This window comes from Vipera berus (assembly GCF_964194415.1).
Source record: "Vipera berus genome assembly, chromosome: 3".
NCBI classification, from domain to species: domain Eukaryota; kingdom Metazoa; phylum Chordata; class Lepidosauria; order Squamata; family Viperidae; genus Vipera; species Vipera berus.
The window spans coordinates 125,765,901-125,788,712 of record NC_138204.1 but is presented as its reverse complement, the minus strand read 5'-3'; the positions used below and the strand labels follow the sequence as shown (position 1 = coordinate 125,788,712).

The 22,812-nt window shown below is 37.3% G+C and overlaps 1 protein-coding gene across 1 annotated transcript in view; it reads left to right on the top strand.

The window, feature by feature from the left end:
- Positions 1-22,812, top strand: part of ADAMTS16 (ADAM metallopeptidase with thrombospondin type 1 motif 16) — a gene marked incomplete at its 5' end in the record, with an annotated part of 95,574 nt that overhangs the window by 57,519 nt on the left and 15,243 nt on the right. The window contains 4 exons of the mRNA XM_081323585.1: positions 1,340-1,584; positions 4,901-5,039; positions 11,647-11,773; positions 22,118-22,319. Of these exons, the coding sequence (XP_081179711.1) occupies positions 1,340-1,584; positions 4,901-5,039; positions 11,647-11,773; positions 22,118-22,319 (713 nt within the window). The remainder of the gene's footprint in view (positions 1-1,339; positions 1,585-4,900; positions 5,040-11,646; positions 11,774-22,117; positions 22,320-22,812) is intronic.

Below are 22,812 nucleotides of genomic sequence, written 5' to 3'. Positions count from 1 at the left end.
CCTTTTGAGAAAAGGCTGCATCCTTCGGGTACAGAAACAGTGCGAGATTCTCCTCCATGTTGCCTCTGTAGTTTATGTGCCCAGCAAGATGATGAGTCTACAGTATTGCTATTTGAAACTTCAGGAATAGATGGCGTGTTATCCTGTTTAGAATATCACAGTTTCAAAACAGAGAGAAATCTAGGTCAGTTTGGCCTCAACTGAAACACTATGTTTCAGTTTTGCAAAATAAATAAATAAATCAAGGACAGGCTTTAATCCCACTCCAACATAATTGGTGTTGCTTTTATCCCATTGTTATTGCTTAACTACTTAAGAGAAACAGCCTATTTTTGAGGAGGCTTTAAAGGACGCTTATTTTTCCCAACAATGTGGCACTTCTTTCTAGATCTGCTTTCCAGTGTTTAACTAAAAAGAAAGAAAGAAAGATGATTTAACACGCATGTCTATAAACTTGTTTCAGAACCTGACTTCAGGATGGCAGGATCAGGGTTGAGAGGAACTTTGACCAAGACTTCAGAAACAGACTTCTCGGGATTTATTTCTTTATCCTCATGTAGGCTCTGCATCACGTTGGAAAGGGATTTATCTGGAGGACTGTAACCATTATTCGCAAGAATCAATGTCCTATATCTAAAGATGCCTTTAAAGTCTGAATTCATGCAGTTGAAGTAGCTCCCTGTAGAATGCTAAAGGGATGACTTTGGAGAATCTACCGTATGTAGCAACAGTTTCAAAAACCTACTTCAAGCCTGGGAAATGAAGAGAGCGTTATAAAGAAATTCACACTAGCTCTGCCCTAAGTCCTTGGGCTATAAGAGGGAGAGAAAGGAAAACAGTGAGACTTTCAGGATAGAAGCCCTTTGAGATACAGTAGATCGGATCAGGAAACAGACTCATCTAGAATGTATTGATATAAATCTTAAAACTTCTTTTTGTAATGGTTATAATATAATTTCTACAGGGTCAACAGTGTTGGCCCTCTGCCTGCTAAAGCTGCAATTCTGAATATATCTCTCAGTGAACTCTCTACTGCAGGGGTGTCAAACTCACAACGTCACGTGTCGTGACGTTTCACTTTTTTGCCATTGCCAGCAATGGGGTGGGCGCAGTTTCTCTATGATGCATCCAACCCACAGGCCAGCAGTTTAACACCCCTGCATATATAATTTAATATAAAAGAATAATTATGTCATGAGGTCTTCACTTTAACTCTCCAGATTCCTAGCAGAAACCTAAATTGAGGTTATTAGATCTTTATTTATTTATTTCTTAGTCCATAGTTTCATCTGGACCTGGCTATTGCATTACGGAGTGTCTCTCTTCTTCCTTTATCTAGAATACTACACATTAGTCACAATCCCTGCTGGAGCAAGAAGCATTCATGTGTATGAGATGAATGTATCCAACTCCTATATTGCTGTCCGTACTTCCAGTAAAAAATACCACCTCAATGGCTATTGGACTGTTGACTGGCCTGGGAAATACAAATTTGCTGGGACTCTGTTTGTCTATCAAAGACCACATAACCACCCAGAGACATTAAGTGCTTCTGGACCTACAAATGAAAGCATTGTAATAGAGGTAGGTGATATTGTCATGGAATATTGTTCACTGTATAAAAATAATTAGAATTCCTGATTTGGGAAGGACTCATTTTTTTATCATATCGACTAAGAAGTCCAATGCATGAATAATGCAGGTTAAGAAAACCTGATCTCTGTTTATAGCCTCTCCATTGTTATTCACCCTGGAACAGTCATAATACAATACTGGAACATAGCATATTGAGTAAGGAACATAATTTTATTAGGCTTCATAGCTCTGTTCCTTCTTCCTGAATTGATGACTTATTGCAATTTAACCTATACTATAGCAAGCCATGGGATATTTATGACTGACATTATGGCTTCGTCTCGGAATCTGCACTGTAGTCAAAATACAAGCTTCAGCAATTCCTAATGTTCTCTTATAAATATTATGTAGATTTTATACAGACCTAGAGAAGAACTTAACTCCCTTCCTCCTTTCCTGCTGCTGCTAGACCAAATCTCAGTGAGAAGACAGAATGAGGTCACAAAGAACATAAAAGGAATCTGATCGTTTTGTACACTTTCACATGTTGTTGGAGCACAATCAATTCCTGACTGTGAGAACAATTAACCGGTGGAACAACCTGCCTCCAGAAGCAGTGAATGCTCCATCACTGGAAGTTTTTAAGAAGAGGCTGGACAGCCATTGGTCCAAAATGGTACAGGGTTTCCTGCCTGAGCAGGGGGTTGGACTAGATGACCTCCAAGGTCCCTTCCAACTTTAGTAGTAGTAGTAGTAGTAGTAGTAGTAGTAGTAGTAGTAGTAGTAGTATTTATAATCTTGGAATAATCCAAGTTTTCCCCTATTTGGGGAATTTAGTTTCAATTTCAATTAGTAGGATAGAGTATACTTATATTATTTGTTTGATAAGAAGGACTGGGGATATCTATGGACAAAATCTCAAAACAAACAAAAGGCAAATTAAAAATAGAGCATTCAAGTAAAAGGAAGGAAGGAAGGAAGGAAGGAAGGAAGGAAGGAAGGAAGGAAGGAAGGAAGGAAGGAAGGAAGGAAGGAAGGAGTTCCTACTCTAAAATCCTGAGAAGCTTGGGCCAACATAGATTATTCCAAGAGAACATAAAACACTGAAGCTGAAACACTGAACTAGCGCAGGGATGTTATTTTCAAAAACATATTTCTGAGTAATATTTCTGAGATTTTTTTCATCACCTCACCCTCCAAGCAACAACAACTAAATTATCCAATTTTCTACACCTTCAAAGTTGTTGGGGGAGTTGCAGTTTTCTTTCTGTGTTGCCCTTGAATTGTAATAAGCTTGGATAACTATGGAGAATGCAGTGGAGGGGTAGGATGTCCATACATTTGTTTCTTCTGGAAATCTATTTATTTATTAAACATAATTCTATGCAGCCATCATTAAAGTTATTCCCAGAAGCTTATACAGAAAAATGCAAAGTAAAATATGCCCCATAAAAATGATAGGATACATTTGATTAACTCATTAATATAGTACCAGCTATATTATAAGATAAGCAGTAATTGCAGTAATGAAATAGTCCATTAAAATTCTGTGCCATAAATGTTCAAGAGTGATTAGATCCTTCTTACAAACAATTTGGATTTTGGGAGGGTGGTTATATTCCTATTGCATCTGCCTTCATTAATTTATAACCTAATTGCTCTACAATTCAGAGATTAACTCTCTGTCTGCCAACAACAGTATTGCTTCTGCTAAAATGACAATGTGGTTATCTTATAATATAGCTGCTGCTAAATTCCCCAACAAATTAATCAAGGGTTGTAATCAAAACTTAGCTAGAAAAACCTGGATCTTCTTATTTTGTTTCATTTTCTTTCTTTAGTTATCTGTGCAAGGTACACAAATTCCATCTCATGTTGTTCCCTTGGCATAGCAGCCCCTATGCCAAATCCTTTTTAATGATCCTGAGTCACCTTGGAACTTACATTTCTTCAACAGTCTGCATGTATCTAATTCCCACAGTGCATGCCATCAAATACTTGGGAGGTTGTTGCTATCAATTTATTTATGCTATGCATACTAATTTAAATACCAAAATTAACTTGCCATAGCTTGTATTGGAATGGCATACTATAAATAAATTTACCTTATTAAAAGAGCTCTCCTAAATCAGTGCCACTAATTTTTTTTTAAAAAAAAACAGTTCTCTCCACTTCTTGTTCAGTGCTAAGCAACTGGAAGATTAGTCAAACTGGATGGGTGTCTTGCACTTACTCAGCAAACTGTCCTTGTGGGTAAGGCTTCCTTCAGGCATAGCCAATTAGATATTCAACACATTTCCATGACCTGAGGAACTGTAATAGAAGAAAAGAATTCATTAGTCATATCTAAAACTGTGAACAGACAAGACGGATTCCAATGGCATAAGATTTTATTTGTAAAAAAGAAAGTCGTTAATATATATATAGATCGATCTTAACTCTGGCTGTTTCATGTGATTTTTTTATATATATGTTATGATATTTAAACCTGTTTTAATGTGTCTTATCACTTTGTAGGGAATGTAATGGGAATAGCCAGACAACCAGCAGGCTTCTAAGAGTACCTACCATATGCTAATTGTACTAATGTGCTAATTGTGCTAATGCAGCAGCTCAAGTCATTCTCCCTATCATGATGTGATCTAAGTCAAAATTTGCTGCCAGAGAAATAGAAATATGAAGGTCAGGTGGTATGGAGCCAATATTTCTGCCTGATATCATTTGGGTCACTCTGTAGTCTCCAGCTCTAACAAGCAGTTATTGGCTAATTAGCTGAATTTTCTCAGGTGTTAAGACTTTCATCCATTGGCCACACCATGATCAGTACCTCTTCCCCAGAATACTGCTGCCAACTTGAATTATTCCATCCTCCCAAGAGCAATGAAAACAGCATTTATGGATCACCCACAACATTTCTGATTATAGCCACAGGATGATCAAATCAAATGGTTTAATTTTATACACATTTCATTAAGTATAAAACCTGGAGATCTCAACAGGATATTTACTAGTTTGTGCTGATGGACCAGATCTAGTCACTGGGACACACTTGCCCTACTTTGCTAAGCAAATCCATTTTTCGTGAACTAAAAGAGACAAATTAAGATCCTTACCTCTATGCCAGAGATTTGTGCATATTGTACTTTCACAAATATTGTAATTCTCTAGATTCACCTCAGTTCTACCTGAACCATTCCAGATATTTTCCAAGCATGATTTTATGTTTTATTTATTTATCTGGCCAGGAATTCCTAATTATGGAAGCATTTATATTTTAGCACACTCTAAGCATGAACTGATAGCTTCCTTTGTTTCCTTTTATCAGCTTCTCTTACAAGGTAAAAATCTAGGAATTGCATGGGAATATTCTCTTCCTAAATTGGAAACCGAAAAAACAAAAATATTAAAACATAACTATACATGGGCCATCATCCGTTCTAGATGCTCAGTGTCATGTGGAGCAGGTAAGATATCTTTGAAATGTTTTAAAATATAGCTTTATTGCAGACTACAAATTGTTCCATTTTCAGAAATCAGACCTTCCTAGGCTCATTCAATCAATTCTGAAATATAGTCCACTTGGATAATAATCTCCTTAATGAGATATTTATTTCAGCTACCTCTTAGGTTTATCTTAAATATTAGAGGCAAAGGGAAAGACACCTGATATTTTGTTATGCTGGTCATTTTTTGTTAACAAACTGAGAAAAATAATACCAATATTTCTAGAAACTCAAAATATTTTTACAATTCACCCCAATACTATTTTTTGAACAGGAAATTGATGACAAAAGTTAAAGAATGTAGTATGTCTATATAATAATTTTAATAAAGATTATAACAGTAAAAACTAATACAAACTAAAGTAGAAAATTAAAAGGAAGAGTAGAAATGCAGAAAAGAAAGGAGACAAGGAAGAAAGAGAAATACAAAAAAGGAAAAATAAGAATACAGTAAAGAAATAGAGAGAGAGAGAGAGAGAGAGAGAGAGAGAGAGAGAGAGAGAGAGAGAGAGAGAGAGAGAGAGAGAGAGAGGGAGGGAGGGAGGGAGGGAGGGAGGAGAGAGAGAGAGAGAGAGAGAGAGAGAGAGAGAGAGAGAGAGAGAGAGAGAGAGAGAGAGAGAGAGAGAGAAGTGAGTTCCTATCTTCATCAATAGAAGTATAAATAATTTTAGTAACTCATCACATCTTAAAGTACAATAAGTGGCTTCTTCTTTCCGTATCCCATTTCTTATCTACAAACAAATCCATAAAGCATTGTCATTTCAGTCCTGGCGTCAACAAAAATCCATTTAAGGTTACCAGAGATAACAACATATATATTCCTTCCTTTAACAACTGTAATCTTTAGTCCATTCAAATCATGTCTTAGCACTTGATTTTTTTTCATTTTTCTTTGTTCCTTCTCATGAGGTTCTTCAAAATTTTAATGTCTCTTTTCTAAATTTTCTAAATCCAATGCAGGAAAATTATCCAGGTCACTTTCTTGGTTTATTATTTGTATATCACTTTTAATTATTAAATACCAGCCAGTTTCTTTTGCATGTCCAATACAGCATCTTTTTCCATGTCATTCTTGCAGCCTGACCTTCGTAAATCCTCTTTCAACTTAGTCTCAATCTTGTCAAGTAAAACTTGTTCCTCTTCGATAACATCTTTTACACACAGTCCTTCCTGTGAGGCAGGTGTCTCTGTCGACACTATAGCATTAATTTCTGAGTTCATTTTCCAAAAACATCCTTCAATATGTCATATGTTAGATTATTTTGTTCACTTCTATAAATGTAATTCAGATTTGTGAGTTCTTCTCCTTTAATTGTAATTGTCTTTAATTGTAATTTTACACTTAGGCAAAAAAAACCCAAATGTGTAGGTATAGAATATGTGGTAACTGGCTGGACAGCAGTAACTTTGAGAAGGATCAGGAGTCCTAGTGGACAATTACTTAAGTATGAGCCAGCAGTGTACTGTAGCTGCCACAAGATCCAATTCAGCAATGTTCTGTAATAACTTCTGCCTCTATTGCCTAATTTTTAAATCTTACTTTAAAAAAAATCAAAACAAAAATATTTTCCCATGGGAAGGATTTATTAGAATTAATTCCAAAATTTTATTTCAAATTTATTTGGACCCTTATTCCATTTATAACTTTCTGAAATCAAAGTTTTAGGCACTCTTTGGTGAATTATTCCAATTTAAATTCTTATAGTTAAAACTTCCTTTTACTAAGGATTGAAGGAAACTCACCCAGTGCTATGTAACCATAAATCATAATTTGATTTTTTTCTGTTTTATGCAAAAAGTTTATAAGGGGTTTCCAGTAACAAGCAATTTCCAAAAGTGATTAGAGGAGGTAATATGTAAACTGGTGTCCTTTCAATGGCATTGACTTTGGTTTGAGCAAGATTCCCTCATCTCACAGAACTCTAAACCCACAGAGGCCATTAATCTTATGGTCTCCTTGTGAGCTATCTGGAGCACTTGTGGGCAATCTCAAATCCTCTCCTTGTCCAGAGAGGTTTCAAAGAGCCAGTTTACTATCCAGGTCTTCTTCCACTGCAATTTTTGGGTCCACTTTTCATGGAGTAGTCTTTAGTCTGCTATTTCTTATCTGGAAGTTCAAAATTAAACAGTACCTCTCAAAAGGATTTACAAATAGTTATTTTTTATTCAACTTAATGATAACTTGGATTGGGTCTGCAGTGGCAATAGTCAGAAACACTTCATGTGTGTATCTATTTATAGTGTATTTATCTACAATGTATCTTTGTTGTATCTATTTATAGATCTGTCTAACTGAGCAAAATTTTGAGTTTTGGATTCAAGGCTGAAACTAGATTTTTGTTATTCTTCAAAAGACAGTAATTTTCTTTTTTGGCATTGTTTTATGTTACTGAAGAAGGAAATTAAAGGACTCTGTTTTGCTTAAGGTATAATAATGCAAAAGATGAGATGCTTGGACAGACTGAGAACTAGATGGTAAAACTGGAGGCTCAAAATGACCTCTGAAATAGTTAGCTGCTTTCCTCTATTCCAGAATAATATCCCCCAATCTATTGCCTTTCAGGTGTATTGGTTTACAACTCTTGTTATTGCTTTGTGGACTGAGATAGAGTTAAAGTTCAACCTAATCTGAAAACAGGGTGGGGAAATCTGTAAGAGGACCCCATGAAGACACATGCCTATTATTATCCATTTAAGATGCTGTCACCTAGACTAGTCTGGGTAGCTACCAGTGATTGACAAGATGAAAATTACATTGTTAGAGGCCAGAATCTGCATCTGAGCTGTCTGTTTATGGGTGAATAATCCCCTACTGCTTGTTCTGTGTAAACATCTGCCACCTGGAGGATGAAGAGGTGATGTCATGTAAAAGGTAAAGGTCAAAATGACTGTGATCCTTAAAAACTGAAGCTGATCTTTGTCTCAGCAGCTTCAATACAGTTACCTCTGCCTTTGACCTAAGAAGGTTATGCTTGTCAAACTGTAGCAGAATTTTAAAGTGATCATTTGCCCTTCTTCAATCTTTCCTTTTAATCTCATTTTAGATTTTTTTTAAAAAATTTATTGGTATGTGTTAGTATCACCTGGATGGATTTATTAGTTAACCATTACTAAATTACATATTGCTAAGGCTGGAATTAAATGCTTAGTAGGGAGTGTTTTTTCAGAAAATTTCTGCTGCAAGTATAAAAAGAAAAAAGAATGGCAAAAAGCAAACTTCATCCTGAGCCCAATTTCATTTTGGTTGTAATAAACATCCCTCCCCCACCCCGCCCCCAATAAGTAGGAAGCTTCAGTGGACAAACATTGGAATCCAATGTGTTACATGCACACACATTTCTTCAGTGAAGAAGCACAGCTGGACACACTGGCAGCTGGATATTTATTGTTCCAAGTATTTTATCAGTTTGTTTTTTCTTTGTCCATTTAAGCTTCCAGAGATCTACTCATTTCAATAAAATGTAGGTCCACTGATGCAATTCTGAACTTTGTAAATTGTAGCAATGTCCATAAGTCAGTGCTAATAATTTTTAGCTTGTTTGTTCATCTCAATAATTGTATGGTGTTATAGTAACACTTCAGACAGAATAGCGACAGATAACCTTTTGTTGTCTGAGAGCAACACTTAATATTACTTTCCTGGCCAAGTGTTCAATGGCTTCAGTGATATATTGGGTGGAGAAGGTGACAATTATTTGAAAGCGGGTGGGGCAGAATTTCCTAAAAAAAATATATTCTAAGAATTATTTAAAATCAATGCAGTGTAGCTAAACAAAGAAACATTACAGGTCACACAATGGCCTTGATAATTACTCCACTAGATTTAAAAATAGTCATGGAAACAACTCTAGGGTCCAGAACTAATGAATTACAACTTATGAGATAGAGCTTCATTCGAAATTAGTTTCTTCCTATATCAGTTTTAAAAATGATGATCCATATTTTATTATTTTGGGAGCCAATTCTTCCCCTGAATGTTTGTACATATTGGGGGGGGGGGAGAGTCTGATTTATTTGTCAAACTGAAAAGTTGTTGCCTTCTTCCCAGTTCAGAGTCACTCACCTTGCTGGGAAGATGACATGCTGCCAGCTGTTTTCTGAGCTTCTTGTTAGTCACTGCACAGACAGCATGTGATGGGCAGGTCCATAAAATGCATGACTAAGTTGTCTGGACGTCTGGCAGGCCATTTATTATGTAACTATCAAAAATAGCAGAGTCTGCATGGGGAGACTACATTGGTAAAGAGACTGATAATAGAACTAGAATAAATTGTAGAATAGAGTCCTTCCATCTCTGAATGTTAAATGGCCACCATTGCCCTCACTCACTCTTTGTATTAGTAGACTGATTACATCAGTCGTGCAAAATGTTATGAAAAAAAAGTACATACACACAAAAAAATTAAGGAAAGGATAAACTTACACTGAGCGAAGTGTTCATAGAAGGGATGAAGAAACAGGGAAACTCCCACAATAGGGGGAAAGGAGAAGATAAAAGCTGAGGAGAGTAAGTCTGCCATATGGATCTCCGTACCCACCTTAGTAGTCTGAGGTGGTTCCCTTCAGGCAAAGTCTCCCTGGTAGCCATTTTATAAAGGCCCTCTTAATATTGAGACAGGGTTGGAGGATTAAAAACAGGAGATGATGAGTGTTCATGTTTAGAGAAGACTTGAACTCAGTGGAGAAGGCACCAAATAATGACAACTGGGTTTCTTCCAGCTGAAGTCGACATAAGTTGAAACCTGCCCCATCTCATCCTTTCTTTCTTCTTCATAGAGCATCAGTGGATTCTGTAACTATAATATGGTAATTCCCTGCAGTGAGAATCCTTAAAAGACTAAAGACAAGTTTGAACTGTAGGAGCTGAGTAACATGGGGAAGTAGAATGGTAATGATTCTGCCCACCAGGCCATTGTCTATCTCATCCTAAGGCTGTTTACATACAGTTTGTCAAACTATATATAGCAGAATGTAAGTTTAAACATGTTAATGAAATGGGTCAAACATTCCTTCAGACTAGTAGTGTGTGTCGGACCAAACTGTATTTTGCTTTTACAAATTTTATGAGGGTTGATCACTATGTAGCCTTCCATATATTATTTTAAGGCATAAAAAAGTACTCAGATTTGCAAAGAAAAAAACTCTAAATTGGAATCACAGCTACTCAGAACAATAAAGCAGTTGCCTGCACTGAGCTAAATGCTGCCTGAATTAACACAATGGAAAATTTGGAGTAGATAGATAGATAATCCCTATTTGCAAACTTCAAATCCAATACTCTAAACTTTTATCTAATTCAAATATAGTCAACAAAACTGTTCTCATGATATAAGATCTATACAGTTGTTCTTGAACTCTGCATCCTACATTTTTGTAGTTAGTTGATTTATAAATTAGCAGATGCTGTTTCATTTTATTACCTTTTTCTGATTTTGTTGTCTTTTCATCCTTTGGCATTACTTTCTGATATATTTGAGAACTGGTATGTGCTCAGATTATCAGTTTCCTGTTCATTTTTTCCTTTAAAGTTATCAGAATCATTATAAAACATCAATCATTATCAGATCACAAAATATGTTTTGTGGTGTGATTTAATTAGTGCTTGATGCTGAGCTTGTCGATCAGAAGGTCGGCAGTTTGGCGGGTCAAATCCCGAGTGCCGCGTAGCAGAGTGAGCCCCTGTTACTCGTCCCAGCTTCTGCCAACCTAGCAGTTCGAAAGCACGTAAAAAATGCAAGTAGAAAAATAGGGACCACTACGGTGGGAAGGTAACAGCGTTCCGTGCGCCTTTGGCATCTAGTCATGCCGGCCACATGACCACGGAGACGTCCTCAGACAAGCGCTGGCTCTTCAGCTTTGAAATGGAGATGAGCACCGGCCCCTAGAGTCGGAAACGACTAGCACGCATGTGCAGGGGAACCTTTACCTTTTTATGTAGTCATATGTATTGATGATTTATAAGAATAGGGTAAGAAATGTAAACTGAGCTGTAACAAACTGCAGACATTGTCTGACAATAAAATTTAAAAATGGAGTGATGGATTAATAAGAAATAATCCAGAAATAAAATCAAAATATTTGAATTGGTAGAACTTTGTAAATAATCCCCTTGTTTCCTTTCTCTGAAGAAATTTGTCTGAATTATACATTCCTGTGACTGAAAAAGGAAGCTGCATCCCTTTTCTGCTAATACAGAGCTAACAACAAGCTAACTTGTGTAGACACAACTGAGTTTACATTTTAGCAAAGAATCGTGGATGGAAATTTTAAAAAAAAAGGCTGCAGAAAGGAAAAACAACTGTGGAGCAGCAAATAGGAGCAAATGATACGTCATATTCCCAAGAATTGTTTGTCAAATAGTCATGAGAATTAGTTAATACGTAAGGAACAAAGCATATCTTTGACCTGGGAAATCAAACCATGGGAGGTAGTCATATAAGTGTGCTTATTGTTTGCATAGGATTGTGTAAGATGGACACCATGGCTTGAGATAATCAAAAAATGGAGTTCCAAATGTAAACAGTTGTTCATGATTTTGTATTTGCCATTTATGCTGTGTTATATGCAGGTCAAATGGTGACAAAAGAAACCTGCTACAAAGATTTTCAAGTACAAGTCGATACGTCTTTATGTGACCACAAGAGTCGACCAGCTACTGGAGCCATCCCTTGCAAAATGCCACCTTGTCCTCCCAGGTAATAAAATGCACAACAAAGTGTATATTTCCTAAAAAAGTATGAGGCATTACATATACCTGTTCAATGAATTTGCAACACCTTTCAACTGCAACTCTGTTTGGAATGTATTTGTAATATGCACTGGCTTCCAAGTTTGTTTCCAGGGATGGTTCAAGTCCTGGTCATTAAGGCTTTTGCAAGTGAATGAATATATGTACTTCTTGGTGTGATAAGCTTTGGGAAGTCTAGGCTGGAATATATTACCAATAGCAAAACATTTTCTAAATCTTTGGACTGAACATTCATGCCAAAGCTGGCCATGAAAAGCCCTGGTGGCACAGTATTGCAGGCAAACATCCTGGAGTTTGATCCTGACCAGCTCACATTTGACTCATCTTCCATCCTTCTGGGATCGGTAAAATGGGGACTCAGATTATTAGAGGCAATATGCAGAATGAACCCACCCAGAGAATTCTGTAAAGTGCTATGGGGTGGTATTTCTATTTGCCTTTCTGGACCCTGAAAGGCTTTCTGCTTAGGCTGGAACCTTTTCTGTAGAACAAACTGTTCCTGACTCTGCTGTGGTGCTATGTGCCCTTTCTGTCTTCCTCCTGCTTTTTCTGCAGTTACATTTTCTATTATTTGGTTCTGACTAGTGCTTGTTCCTTGAGTCTTAACAAGTTGTCCCTTGGCTCTGACCTCAAGTTCAGTTTCTGCTTCCCCATCTTCTTCTCACTATCATTCAGCTGATGGTCTACATCAGGGATGTCAAACTCAATTTCATTGAGGGCCGCATCAGCATTGCGGTTGCCCTCAGGGGGCTGGGTGGGCATGGCCAGGGTAGGCATGGCCTACTGGGTGGGTGTGGCCAGAGTGCATATGGCCTACTGGGTGGGCGTGGCCAGCTCTACATTGTTCGCATCAAGGGTGCCTATGGGGGCCTGGGCAGGAGTGGGAAAGATCTGAGGGTGTCTGGCAGAAGGACGGTCTCTGGGCCAGGACCAAGGCAGTGGGGGCCGTTCCCTCACTGTTTCCAGGATGGCTTCACGGGCCACATGAAACCACTTCGCAGGCCGGATCCGGCCCCCGGGCCTTGTGTTTGACATGTCTGGTCTACATGTAGGATAGAACCTTTTCGCTTAGGTCACCTAAGCTGTAAGTGATAACTTAAGTCACCCCTTCCCCTGAAGCCCATTTGCCCTCACTATTAGCATTTAAGCATGCTATGGATAACAATTTAAGTTCCAACCTATCTTAAATTTCACTTAGCTCTTTAACTCCTATATTGCTATGGAGTCTTATGGCTTTGCATTACAACTGATATTTATTTTATTTATTGTACTGATTAATGCATTTGTTTTCAGTTAACACTCTCTATCTTCTTGCAGTCCCATATAAGAGTATAATAGTAAAAAATAATCTTTACCAGTTAGTTGGGGGGGGTGTTCTTCCCCGACTGTGATGGATTTTGTAACTCAAAAGCTTAACAATGATTACTGATCATTAATACCCTAATCGTCCATGAACAACAATAAAGCCTTTCATTAGAATTTGAATGGACTAATGTAGGTCATATTGTATAATTGACCCCAGTCATATCATAAACTGGCAATTTTTTCTTGTGTACACTAGGTTGGAGGCAGGTACCAGGGCATTCAAGGACATATTATTTCTGATAAGGTGTATCTCAGAGAACCTGATATAGGTGTTATGGGATAATTTCAGTAACTTCTATGTATCAGATGAAATAGTGGTTTCAGTAAAAATAGGAGATTAATTTCTTGTGCTTAATTCTCCTGTCTGTACAGTCTGATAGGTTTGAAGTTATTCTTTTTTTGGCAGAGGAGATGGTTTCCACCTGTCCTTTTCTTTGGTAATGAACTAGTCTGGATGTAGATTGTTTACCTGCATCCCCTTATAAGAATTTTCTCCATCATAATCTCAATGTAGATCAAGAAATGCCATAGAATTCAAGCCAATGAACTAATATTTATGGAGTGCCAGTTCAAAACTCATGTTAATTTTGGTATTTTGTTGAGCATCTCTAAAGTTATTATTCCTAAGTTTTATCCTTCTCTCCAAGGTAAAATAAGGAAATAATATAATACTTATAATAGTAAGGATGACTATCACCACTTTTGGTGCTTCAACAGCCTCCCATCCTTAGATGTACCTTGGCTGTACCCCAATAGTGGAAATCCAAGGGTAGTGTTGAGAGAGAGAAAGAGAGAGAAAGAAAGAGACAGAGACAGAGAGAGGGAGGAAGGGAAGGAGAGAGAGAGGGAGAGAGGGAAGGAGAGAATATCCATATGCAGATCTTTTTATCTTGACTTGTGATGCCAAGCATGTATATTTCCATGTGTCTTTGTGCCACTCGTAGCTTTTGTATTGATTGTGAGGCTAGTGTCCATGTTTCACTGGCATATGCTAGAACTACATTCATGTTTTCAAGTAACAGCAAGTAGCAATACCTAACCAGTTTTTGCTGATCACAAAAAAAATTTTTTAAAAAAAGTATTGTTGAACCTTGAATGGAAGTTCCATCAAGAAATTCTAGGGATATGGATTATATTGGGAAATTGAAAGCAAAATAATCCAGAAAAAAGGTAAAGGCAAACTATTTTAGTACTACTTGCAAAAAAGCAACACCACCTTAAGAGGACTTGGCCTTTATAACATATATGAGAAGCTATTACTTGAGCTCCTATCAGAAAAACTGCATAGTCAAGATTAAGTGCTTTGGTGTAGCATTTTCTTGGAGATACAATTTGGCTCCAGCAGTGCTGGGATTAAGGAAAGCTATTAAAATCTGGTTAACCTTTGGGCTGATATATCATGAGTCTGTACCCACTGGTAGTGGGGTTTAACAGTGTTTTTCATGTTCTTGGTGCATAACAAGACTTGCTATTTTATTCTTACTTGTTATTATTTTATTGTTTTAATCTTGTTTGCAGATGACAAGTATGTGATCTATTCAATGATAGGAGTGGCATATAATTCCATGAAATTAAATAAATATAAAAATAAATAAATAATAAATAAATAACTGAAACAGTTCCTACCTAGAGCTGTTAGAATTCCTGTTTAAGTAACATATGACCTGTTTAATTTTTAGGTTCTCAAACTAGTTGTGCAGACCCTTCTAATTTCATTGAACCCGAGTCATCATAGTAAAACAGCTATTTAGTTGCAGCACATACCCGAAATACCCAAGCAGTTATTTTATGGTTCCTTATGCAGATATAGTGAGTTACCTCATTTAGATGCCGTCTGTCAAGTTAAAAGAGACATTGCTATACCGTCTGGAACCTCCAGACATCATTTCTCTGTTGTGCATAAGATATTTTGGAATTCATGGCCACAAGCTCCAAAGTTGGCTGTAATCCCAGTTTTGAGCATTTAAACTAACTGAGCTAACACATTAAATTTATAAATATTAGATTTACACTAGCTAGCCTTAAGCCAGTTTTTTTTAGCTGTTGAGCATGTCCCAAAAATGTCTACCATAAACATTTATGTTGTGTTCTCCTCATGTAATATTACAAGCTGAAGATAGAATTCCAATTAAATCCATTAGTGTTACTGCTGCTGCTGCTGCTGCTGCTGCTGCTGCATGATTGACAGCTGCAAAAACATGCATTCATTTCAGAGCTTTCTTGGGTCACTTCTGTGTTTGCCCGATATATATTTTGTAGCCTAATTTTAACTATGTTCATTTAAAAAAGTTCCATTTTCTCCTGCCCCCTACCCTACAGGTTGAGGCAAGATTTCCTCATGTCTAATTCTTCCTGAGAACTCCTTTCTTTCTTTCTTTCTTTCTTTCTTTCTTTCTTTCTTTCTTTCTTTCTTTCTTTCTTTCTTTCTTTCTTTCTTTCTTTCTTTCTTTCTTTCCCACAATTATCAACATAGAGATCATCACTGGAAGAGGAACTAGAACATCCTTCTATCACAGATGGACCTGGCTTCAGAGAGGGACTCCTCCATTTCTATGACATGAAGGATTGTAGTAGAAAAGGATGGGAAAACCTTGTTCTGAATGTGTGCATTATAATATATTGCTAATTTTTAGAAAGTGTTTTAATATTGCTCTTCATGTCACAGCAGAAGAAAATTAAATTCATTTTAAAATGGGTAAAAATAAATCAATCCATCTTAGGATGCAACAATAAAAGGCAAATATAAATACTGTAATAATTAAAACATCTCAAATGTTTAGCCAACAAAGTTGAACCGCCCCCCCCCCAAAAAAACCAATAAAATTTTAGTGTTAGTTGTACCCTAATAATATGGGTGGGGCAAGATGGCAATCACAGTTTGCAATCAAAGCTTCACTGCACTGGCATCATACCCTGTATCAAAGTGGCAGACTTTAATCATAATGTCATTTTGCCTCATTTTGCCCACCTTCCACCCCTGGTGAGTACTGTTGCGTGAGCTCAATTCCTGGTGCATTCAAAAACATGCCTGTTCTGATTTCTTGGTGGTGGTAGTTTGTCATTGTGCCTTCTAGGCTGTTTGGGATACCCAGTAATCTAACCTACTGTCCTGAGTATCTCTGATCTTTGGAGAAAAGCTTTCCCTAATTATTTTAGAAAGGCTCAGATTTAAAAGAGAAGAGCTCCTTGAGAAATGTGGAACTCGAGTTATTTAAGGCATTGACAGTATGGAGTATGCATCAGCTTCTCTAATTAGAACGTTGTGAGAACATAAATAATTGTGGTCAAACTGTATCACTTCTCTAGCAAACTAAGTGAGACTGGTGGAAGGCATTCCTAGCCACCGAGGCTACTAAGCCCACGGTGGCGAACCTAGCCCCAGTCCTACGCCTTCAGCTGGGTTTTATAAAACCTTTTCACTTTAGGCCTCCGCCGCCATCTACAAAAAAAGGTTCAGTAAATCAATTTCAACTTCTCATGGGGAAAAAAAGTTCTCACAAAGTTGGAATTGATTGGTTGAACTTTTTAGTCCCACCCAGTCTGCCATTACCACTGTAGCCACGCCCACCCAATGGGCCACATCGACCCAATTGGCCAAACCCACCCAAACGACCATGCCCACCCAGCACCCGATGATACTTAAGTGGGTTTTGGGTTGCAGTTTGGGCACTTGGTCTCTAAATGGTTCGCCATCACTGTACTAAGCCTCTCAAATGGCAAAACTAAGTCAAGCTATTCTGGGAAAGTTCATCTCCATCTGGAATAAATTGAAGTTCAGATCTAAGAATCTCTCATTCAGACAACTCTTGACAGGATTCAGCCTTAGTTTATTGTCTCAATTTTGACCATTATTGAATCTCGTCACTGGTGGAGCCCCAATGATCAACATATGTGATTTAGGAAAAAGATGAAAATAATCTTCTCAGCTTCTTTTCAATATCTTAATCCTTTAATTCTTTTATCATCTAGCAATTCAGGCAGTTTCTTCATTCTGCAATTTTGTTAATTGGGAATTTTTTAAAAAAAAACAGTTCTGATCTTAAAATGGTATTAACATCCTGTATGTATTTCAGGACTCTTTTTCTGCATCCTTTATTGTCATCTTGCATTTTTTTCATACAACTGTGGAGAAACTCTTCTCTAATAAGTTCCTTGAAGCTGATAACTCTCTTGGATACTTTTTTGTTGTATATTAGCTGAATATCTATTACTGTGTTTTTCAGCATACACAAACACACACACACACACACACAGGCACACAAACACTGAGAGAGAAAGAGAGAAGGAGAGAGAAGGAGAGAGAAATTTTATAAAGACATCTGATTTATCAAGTTGTTTGGCTCTAAGCCAAAATTAACATAATGTTTTAACTTACTGATACCCCGAATTCATAGAAGGAAGGAATGTTCAAGTATTGCATTGCATTCTGTAGGCGCAGACAGAGCATGGTGCTTTTTTTCTGACTGTTCCATACTTCTTCCACCACGTCAATCTATTCCCAGGCTAATCTTAGGACTTCATTAAAAAAACATATAAAATCATATAGATCCTATTACCGGTAATTTCAATTCATTTTCTTTTTTGTAAATATGCATATGAGTTTAGACTTACCATAAAATTTATTAATCTGAAATTGATCTATATATTAATATAGATCCTAAAAGTCACTTAAATACAGTACCATTTTTCCTCTATGTTCAGCATACAGGTATCTGATAGCTTGAATAGCAATTTGCAAGTAACTGAACATTATTATAAGGTTTTTGATGATGCCAATATTCTGGTTGCATTTTACTACATTCATATACAGTATATTTAAAACATAGCATTGTGTCTGAATCTTCCTCTATTGCAGAATTTACTAGCATTCCCAAATCAGCTTTTTAAAAAGGATATAAGATAAAGATGTTGAGATTAATGAAATAAAACAGACAGCCCAGATCTATGGTTTGGATGAAAATACAGATAGCCTCGACTTACAACCATAACTGAGCCCAAAATTTCTGTTGCTAAGTAAGATATTTGTTAAGTGAGCTTTGCCCCATTTATGACCTTTCTTGCCATAGTTGCTAAGTGAATCACTGCAGTGGTTAAGTTAGTAACACGGTTGTTAAGTGAATTTGGCTTCCCCATTGGCTTTGCTTGTCAGAAGTTCGCAAAAAGTGATCACGTGACCCTGAGCCATTGCAACTGTCATAAAAATGAATCAGTTGCAAAGCATCTGAATTTTGATCACATGACCATGGGTATGCTGCAGTGGTCGTAAATGTGAAAAACAGTCATAAGTCACTTTTTCAGTGCCGCGGATTTGAATGGTCACTAAATGAACTGTTGTAAGTTGAGGATTAGTTGTACTCTGTGAGGTTTTCTATAGCAACACGAGCCCCTTTCTAACGACCTCTTTGATTTAGAGCAGGGGTAGGCAACCTTGGCTATTTTATGACTCGTGGACTTCAACTCCCAGAATTCCTGAGCCAGCACAATTTCCACAGCTGGGAGTTGAAGACCACGAGTCATAAAAGAGCCAAGGTTGCCTACCCCTGGTTTAGAGCCTCAATAGAAAACTGTACAATCTGAGGTCATAAGACGGTATTTGAGCCCTCAAAACTGTGAATCCTTCCCTCAGAAAACATATACCTTATGTTGTCCTCAGTGCTTTTTTTGTAAAAGAAAAAGGTGCCGGAACTCACACATGTCATACAACCCGCCTTGCCTATCCTACAAGGTTCCATCCAAAAAAGGTGCCGGAACTCTGTTCTGAGCGTTCTATGAGGAAAAAAGCCGTGGTTGTCCTCATAAATTGCAGGATGGGTTTCTCTTTCACGTCCTAGCATTTCCCAACATTTTCTAGTCACTATTAGAAGCAGGGGCAAGGTGCACGGGTCCTGAACGAACAGCAGTCACGTAAAGCTGTACCTATCAGTCTTCATTCTCATCTGAATGTCCCATCAACAATTATTCTAAAAACATATTTTACGGGTAATCAAAGATATTAATGGGTGGGTGGGTGGAACAAAGAGAGGGAGTAAGGAAAGGCTAGCTTGTTTCTTCTATCTGAGATCTGGAAATACTAACAGTTCCAATCCTTAGTTCATTTATTGTAGTCCACAAAATACAATGTGTTGATAGAAATCAATAGAGCATTCACAAGCTTTATCAAGTGCACAAGCAGCTACCCATTATAGGGTACAAGCGAACTAAACTGTTAAAAATAAAAAGGAACTGTGAAGAATCCAACAATGTTGATGGGAATGTTTTAGATCACTAACTGAGGGCTTGTTCCAGGAGTCTGCCTTTCCACGCTCTTTGCCAATCACCTGTCATCAACCCCCGTCTTTTCCATGCCAAGGTTTGATATTGGGCAGTAACTTGGGAAAAGAGAAAAGAGCATAAGCAGATTCCTGGGGGAGTCTGACACCTGCCCCTAAGGTCAATAAGTTGAACATCTGTTCAAACAGAAGAAATGGGGAAAATGTGACAGAAGCGGTATCTTCTGGTTTGCTTTTGTTTTTCCTGCAGTTGCATATTCATTCCTTTATAAAGCAGCAAAAGCAGAATATGGATGAGACTATTATATGTAGCAAAACAAGTCTGAACCCTGGTAAATCTACTCACCAATATATGATGAAAGCCCTGTCAACAATTATAGATAGTCCTCAACTGACAACAGTTCATTTAGTGACCATTCAAAGTTACAATAACCCTGAAAAAAGTGACTTATGACTGTTTTTCACACTTACGACCGTTACAGCATCCCCATGGTCATGTGATCAAAATTTGGATGTTTGGCAATAGCTTGTATTTATGACATTCTGCAGTGTCCCAGGGTCATGTGTGATCAGCTTTCGCAACCTTCTGATAAGCAAAGTCACTTAACAACCATGTTACTAATTTAACAACTGCAGTGATTCACTTAATAATTGTGGCAAGAAAGGTTATAAAATGGGCCCAAACTCACAAAACTCACTCTCACTTAGCAAAAGGAATGTTGGGTTCAATTGTGGTCACAATGACTATCTGCATTTCTCCTGTAGCAAGACTAGGATGAGGCATAAACAATATAATATGTATTTGATTTCTATGATGTTGTCTTTGAAATCACTAAAAGTAAAGCAACCATATTTCGTGTTTTAAGAAATATTATAGGAAGAGAAATGCCTTGGTTTTTTCAATTAGGAGATACAATCTCCTTCAAATCCAGCCTGACCCTAGATGGCTGCATGGACACGTTCTTCTGGTTTTCTTGGAAACAATACAGAAGGGTTTTGCTGGAATTGTATTTTCAGACTCCCAGTGTAACCTGAAAACTTTGGATTTTCTGATAGTCTTCCACTTACATACTTACCAGGCCCAACCCTACTTTGCTTTCAGATTAGGCCAGATTAGCCACATGCTGCCATCTGCTGAGGCATCCTTTCAGTTACTGGACTGCATATAGTCATCCAGTGAGTTCATATACTGTATAAGAAGAAGCTGGCTCAAGGATGTCTGGCTCTCAGATCATGCTCTTAATTGTGTACACATTATATCATTCATTGGGGTAAAGTATCTGAACATATTGTGATTGCTATTAGACTATAATTATTGTCAAAAAATTTCCTGCTTGCCAAAAAAAAATCTAAATTAAAATATTGCTAGGGACAAAATGAATGATTTAAATCAAATTACATTGCTTTCACTATGTAGAATCATTGCCATATATTAATTTACAAAATACACTTCAGAATGTCAGAAATATTTATGTTTAGAAAAGCGACATATTTCCATCATTAAAGAATAATAATCTATATCTGCTGTGTTCTTTCATTCTTTCTTTTGTTCTTTTTCATTCTTCTCTTCCCCCACTCTCCAAATCATATGATGTGAGTGACATTGAAACAATGGAAATCTAAAAACAATCTGAAATAGCATCTGAGGTTTCAGGTTTCATGAACCTATGGAATATACTGAAAGTCGGTGTCTTTTACTTACTTTCTTATCATAATGAGAAAATAAAATACAGGTAGTCCTTGACTTACATTAGTTTGCTTAGTGACCGTTCAGAGTTACAAGACCACTGAAAAAAGTGACTTATGACCACGACCGTTGCAGCTACCCCATGGTTATGTGATTAAAATTTGGATGCCTAGCAACTGGCGTGTGTGTGTGTGTGTGTGTGTGTGTGTGTGTATACACACACACAAACACACAAACACATACATATATTATTTTTTTACAATAACAATCCTTAGTGCTTAATAAACAACACATTGTCTGGGTTCACATATTTAACATTAATAGTAATACAGTTTCCATTCCTACTCTTGATTCCATTTTTCTAGCCATTTATAAAAATTATCCCACATTTGAAAGTATTCTGAATCTTGTTTACCTTTCATTTTCAATGTAAGCCGCAACTGGCATGTATTTATGACAGCTGCAGTATCTCAGGGTCATGCGATCATCTTTTGCAACTTTCTGACCAGCAAAATCAATGGGAAGCCCAGATTCACTTAACAACTGTATTACTAACTTAATAACTGCAGTCAGTCACTGAGGCAAGAAAGGTTCTAAAATGACGCAAAACCAGTGGTGGGATTCAGCCGGTTCGGCACCACTTCGGCAAAACTGGTAGCTAATTTTTTGTTGCCCAGACCCGGAATGGACTTCCGGAAGAGGCATCCGCACAGAGAACTGATTGTTCACATATTTGAATCCCACCACTGGGCAAAACTCACTTAAGAAGCACCTTGCTTAGCAAGAGAAATTTTTGGCTCAATTGTAGTTGCAAATCGAGCTCTTAAATGTTTGGAGAAAAGCTGTGGTACAAATGTGATTCCCTACAAATAAATCAAATTCCCCTTATGCTGCGTTAGACAAGCTGGTCAGATCTGCAAGTGCAAACTGTGTTTGTTTGTTTTTTGTTTTTTTTTTAATCCTCTTCTAGCTGGTCTGTTGGGAACTGGAGTGGGTGCAGCTTGACTTGTGGAGGAGGAGAGATGTTTCGGGGTGTTCACTGCATGCAGAGAATTCAATACGAGCCAGAAAGGGTATCAGACTCCCTTTGTCAAATCCCTGCCCCAATCACCAGAGAGCTATGTAACACTCAAAGATGTCCGCCTACATGGAGCACCGGGCCATGGTCTGAGGTACATTAAATTCACACTTGTATACTTCACAATTACATCCAACAGATGAATAAATAACTACATGCATTTCAGGGTAACTTTGATTTCTTGGATAGAATTTGTAAGAAGACCTTACTGGAAGTGTGTAAAGAGGGAAGTTTCCCCCCCACCCCACCCCCCATCGGTATGAGAGATACAATTCAGGGAAAGTTATATAAGAATTCATTACTGGAAATGTAGTTTGTCATCAGATATTACACACATGTAAGTCACCTGCAAATTTTAACAGCAATTAAAATATAATACACTTTAGGTAGAAATGGGCCTATACTCTGCTATAATCATTAGAGTGGATTTAATTCCAGTATGTTTTTAAATATTTTTAAACTAAGCATTTTTCAATTTAAAAGAGATCAGACTAAGAAACAAGAATTAGTACCATTTACATTTATATGCTGTAATATAAATTTAGAACTAATGTGGAAAGATTAGTCGTCCTGACGCCATGCTTGCA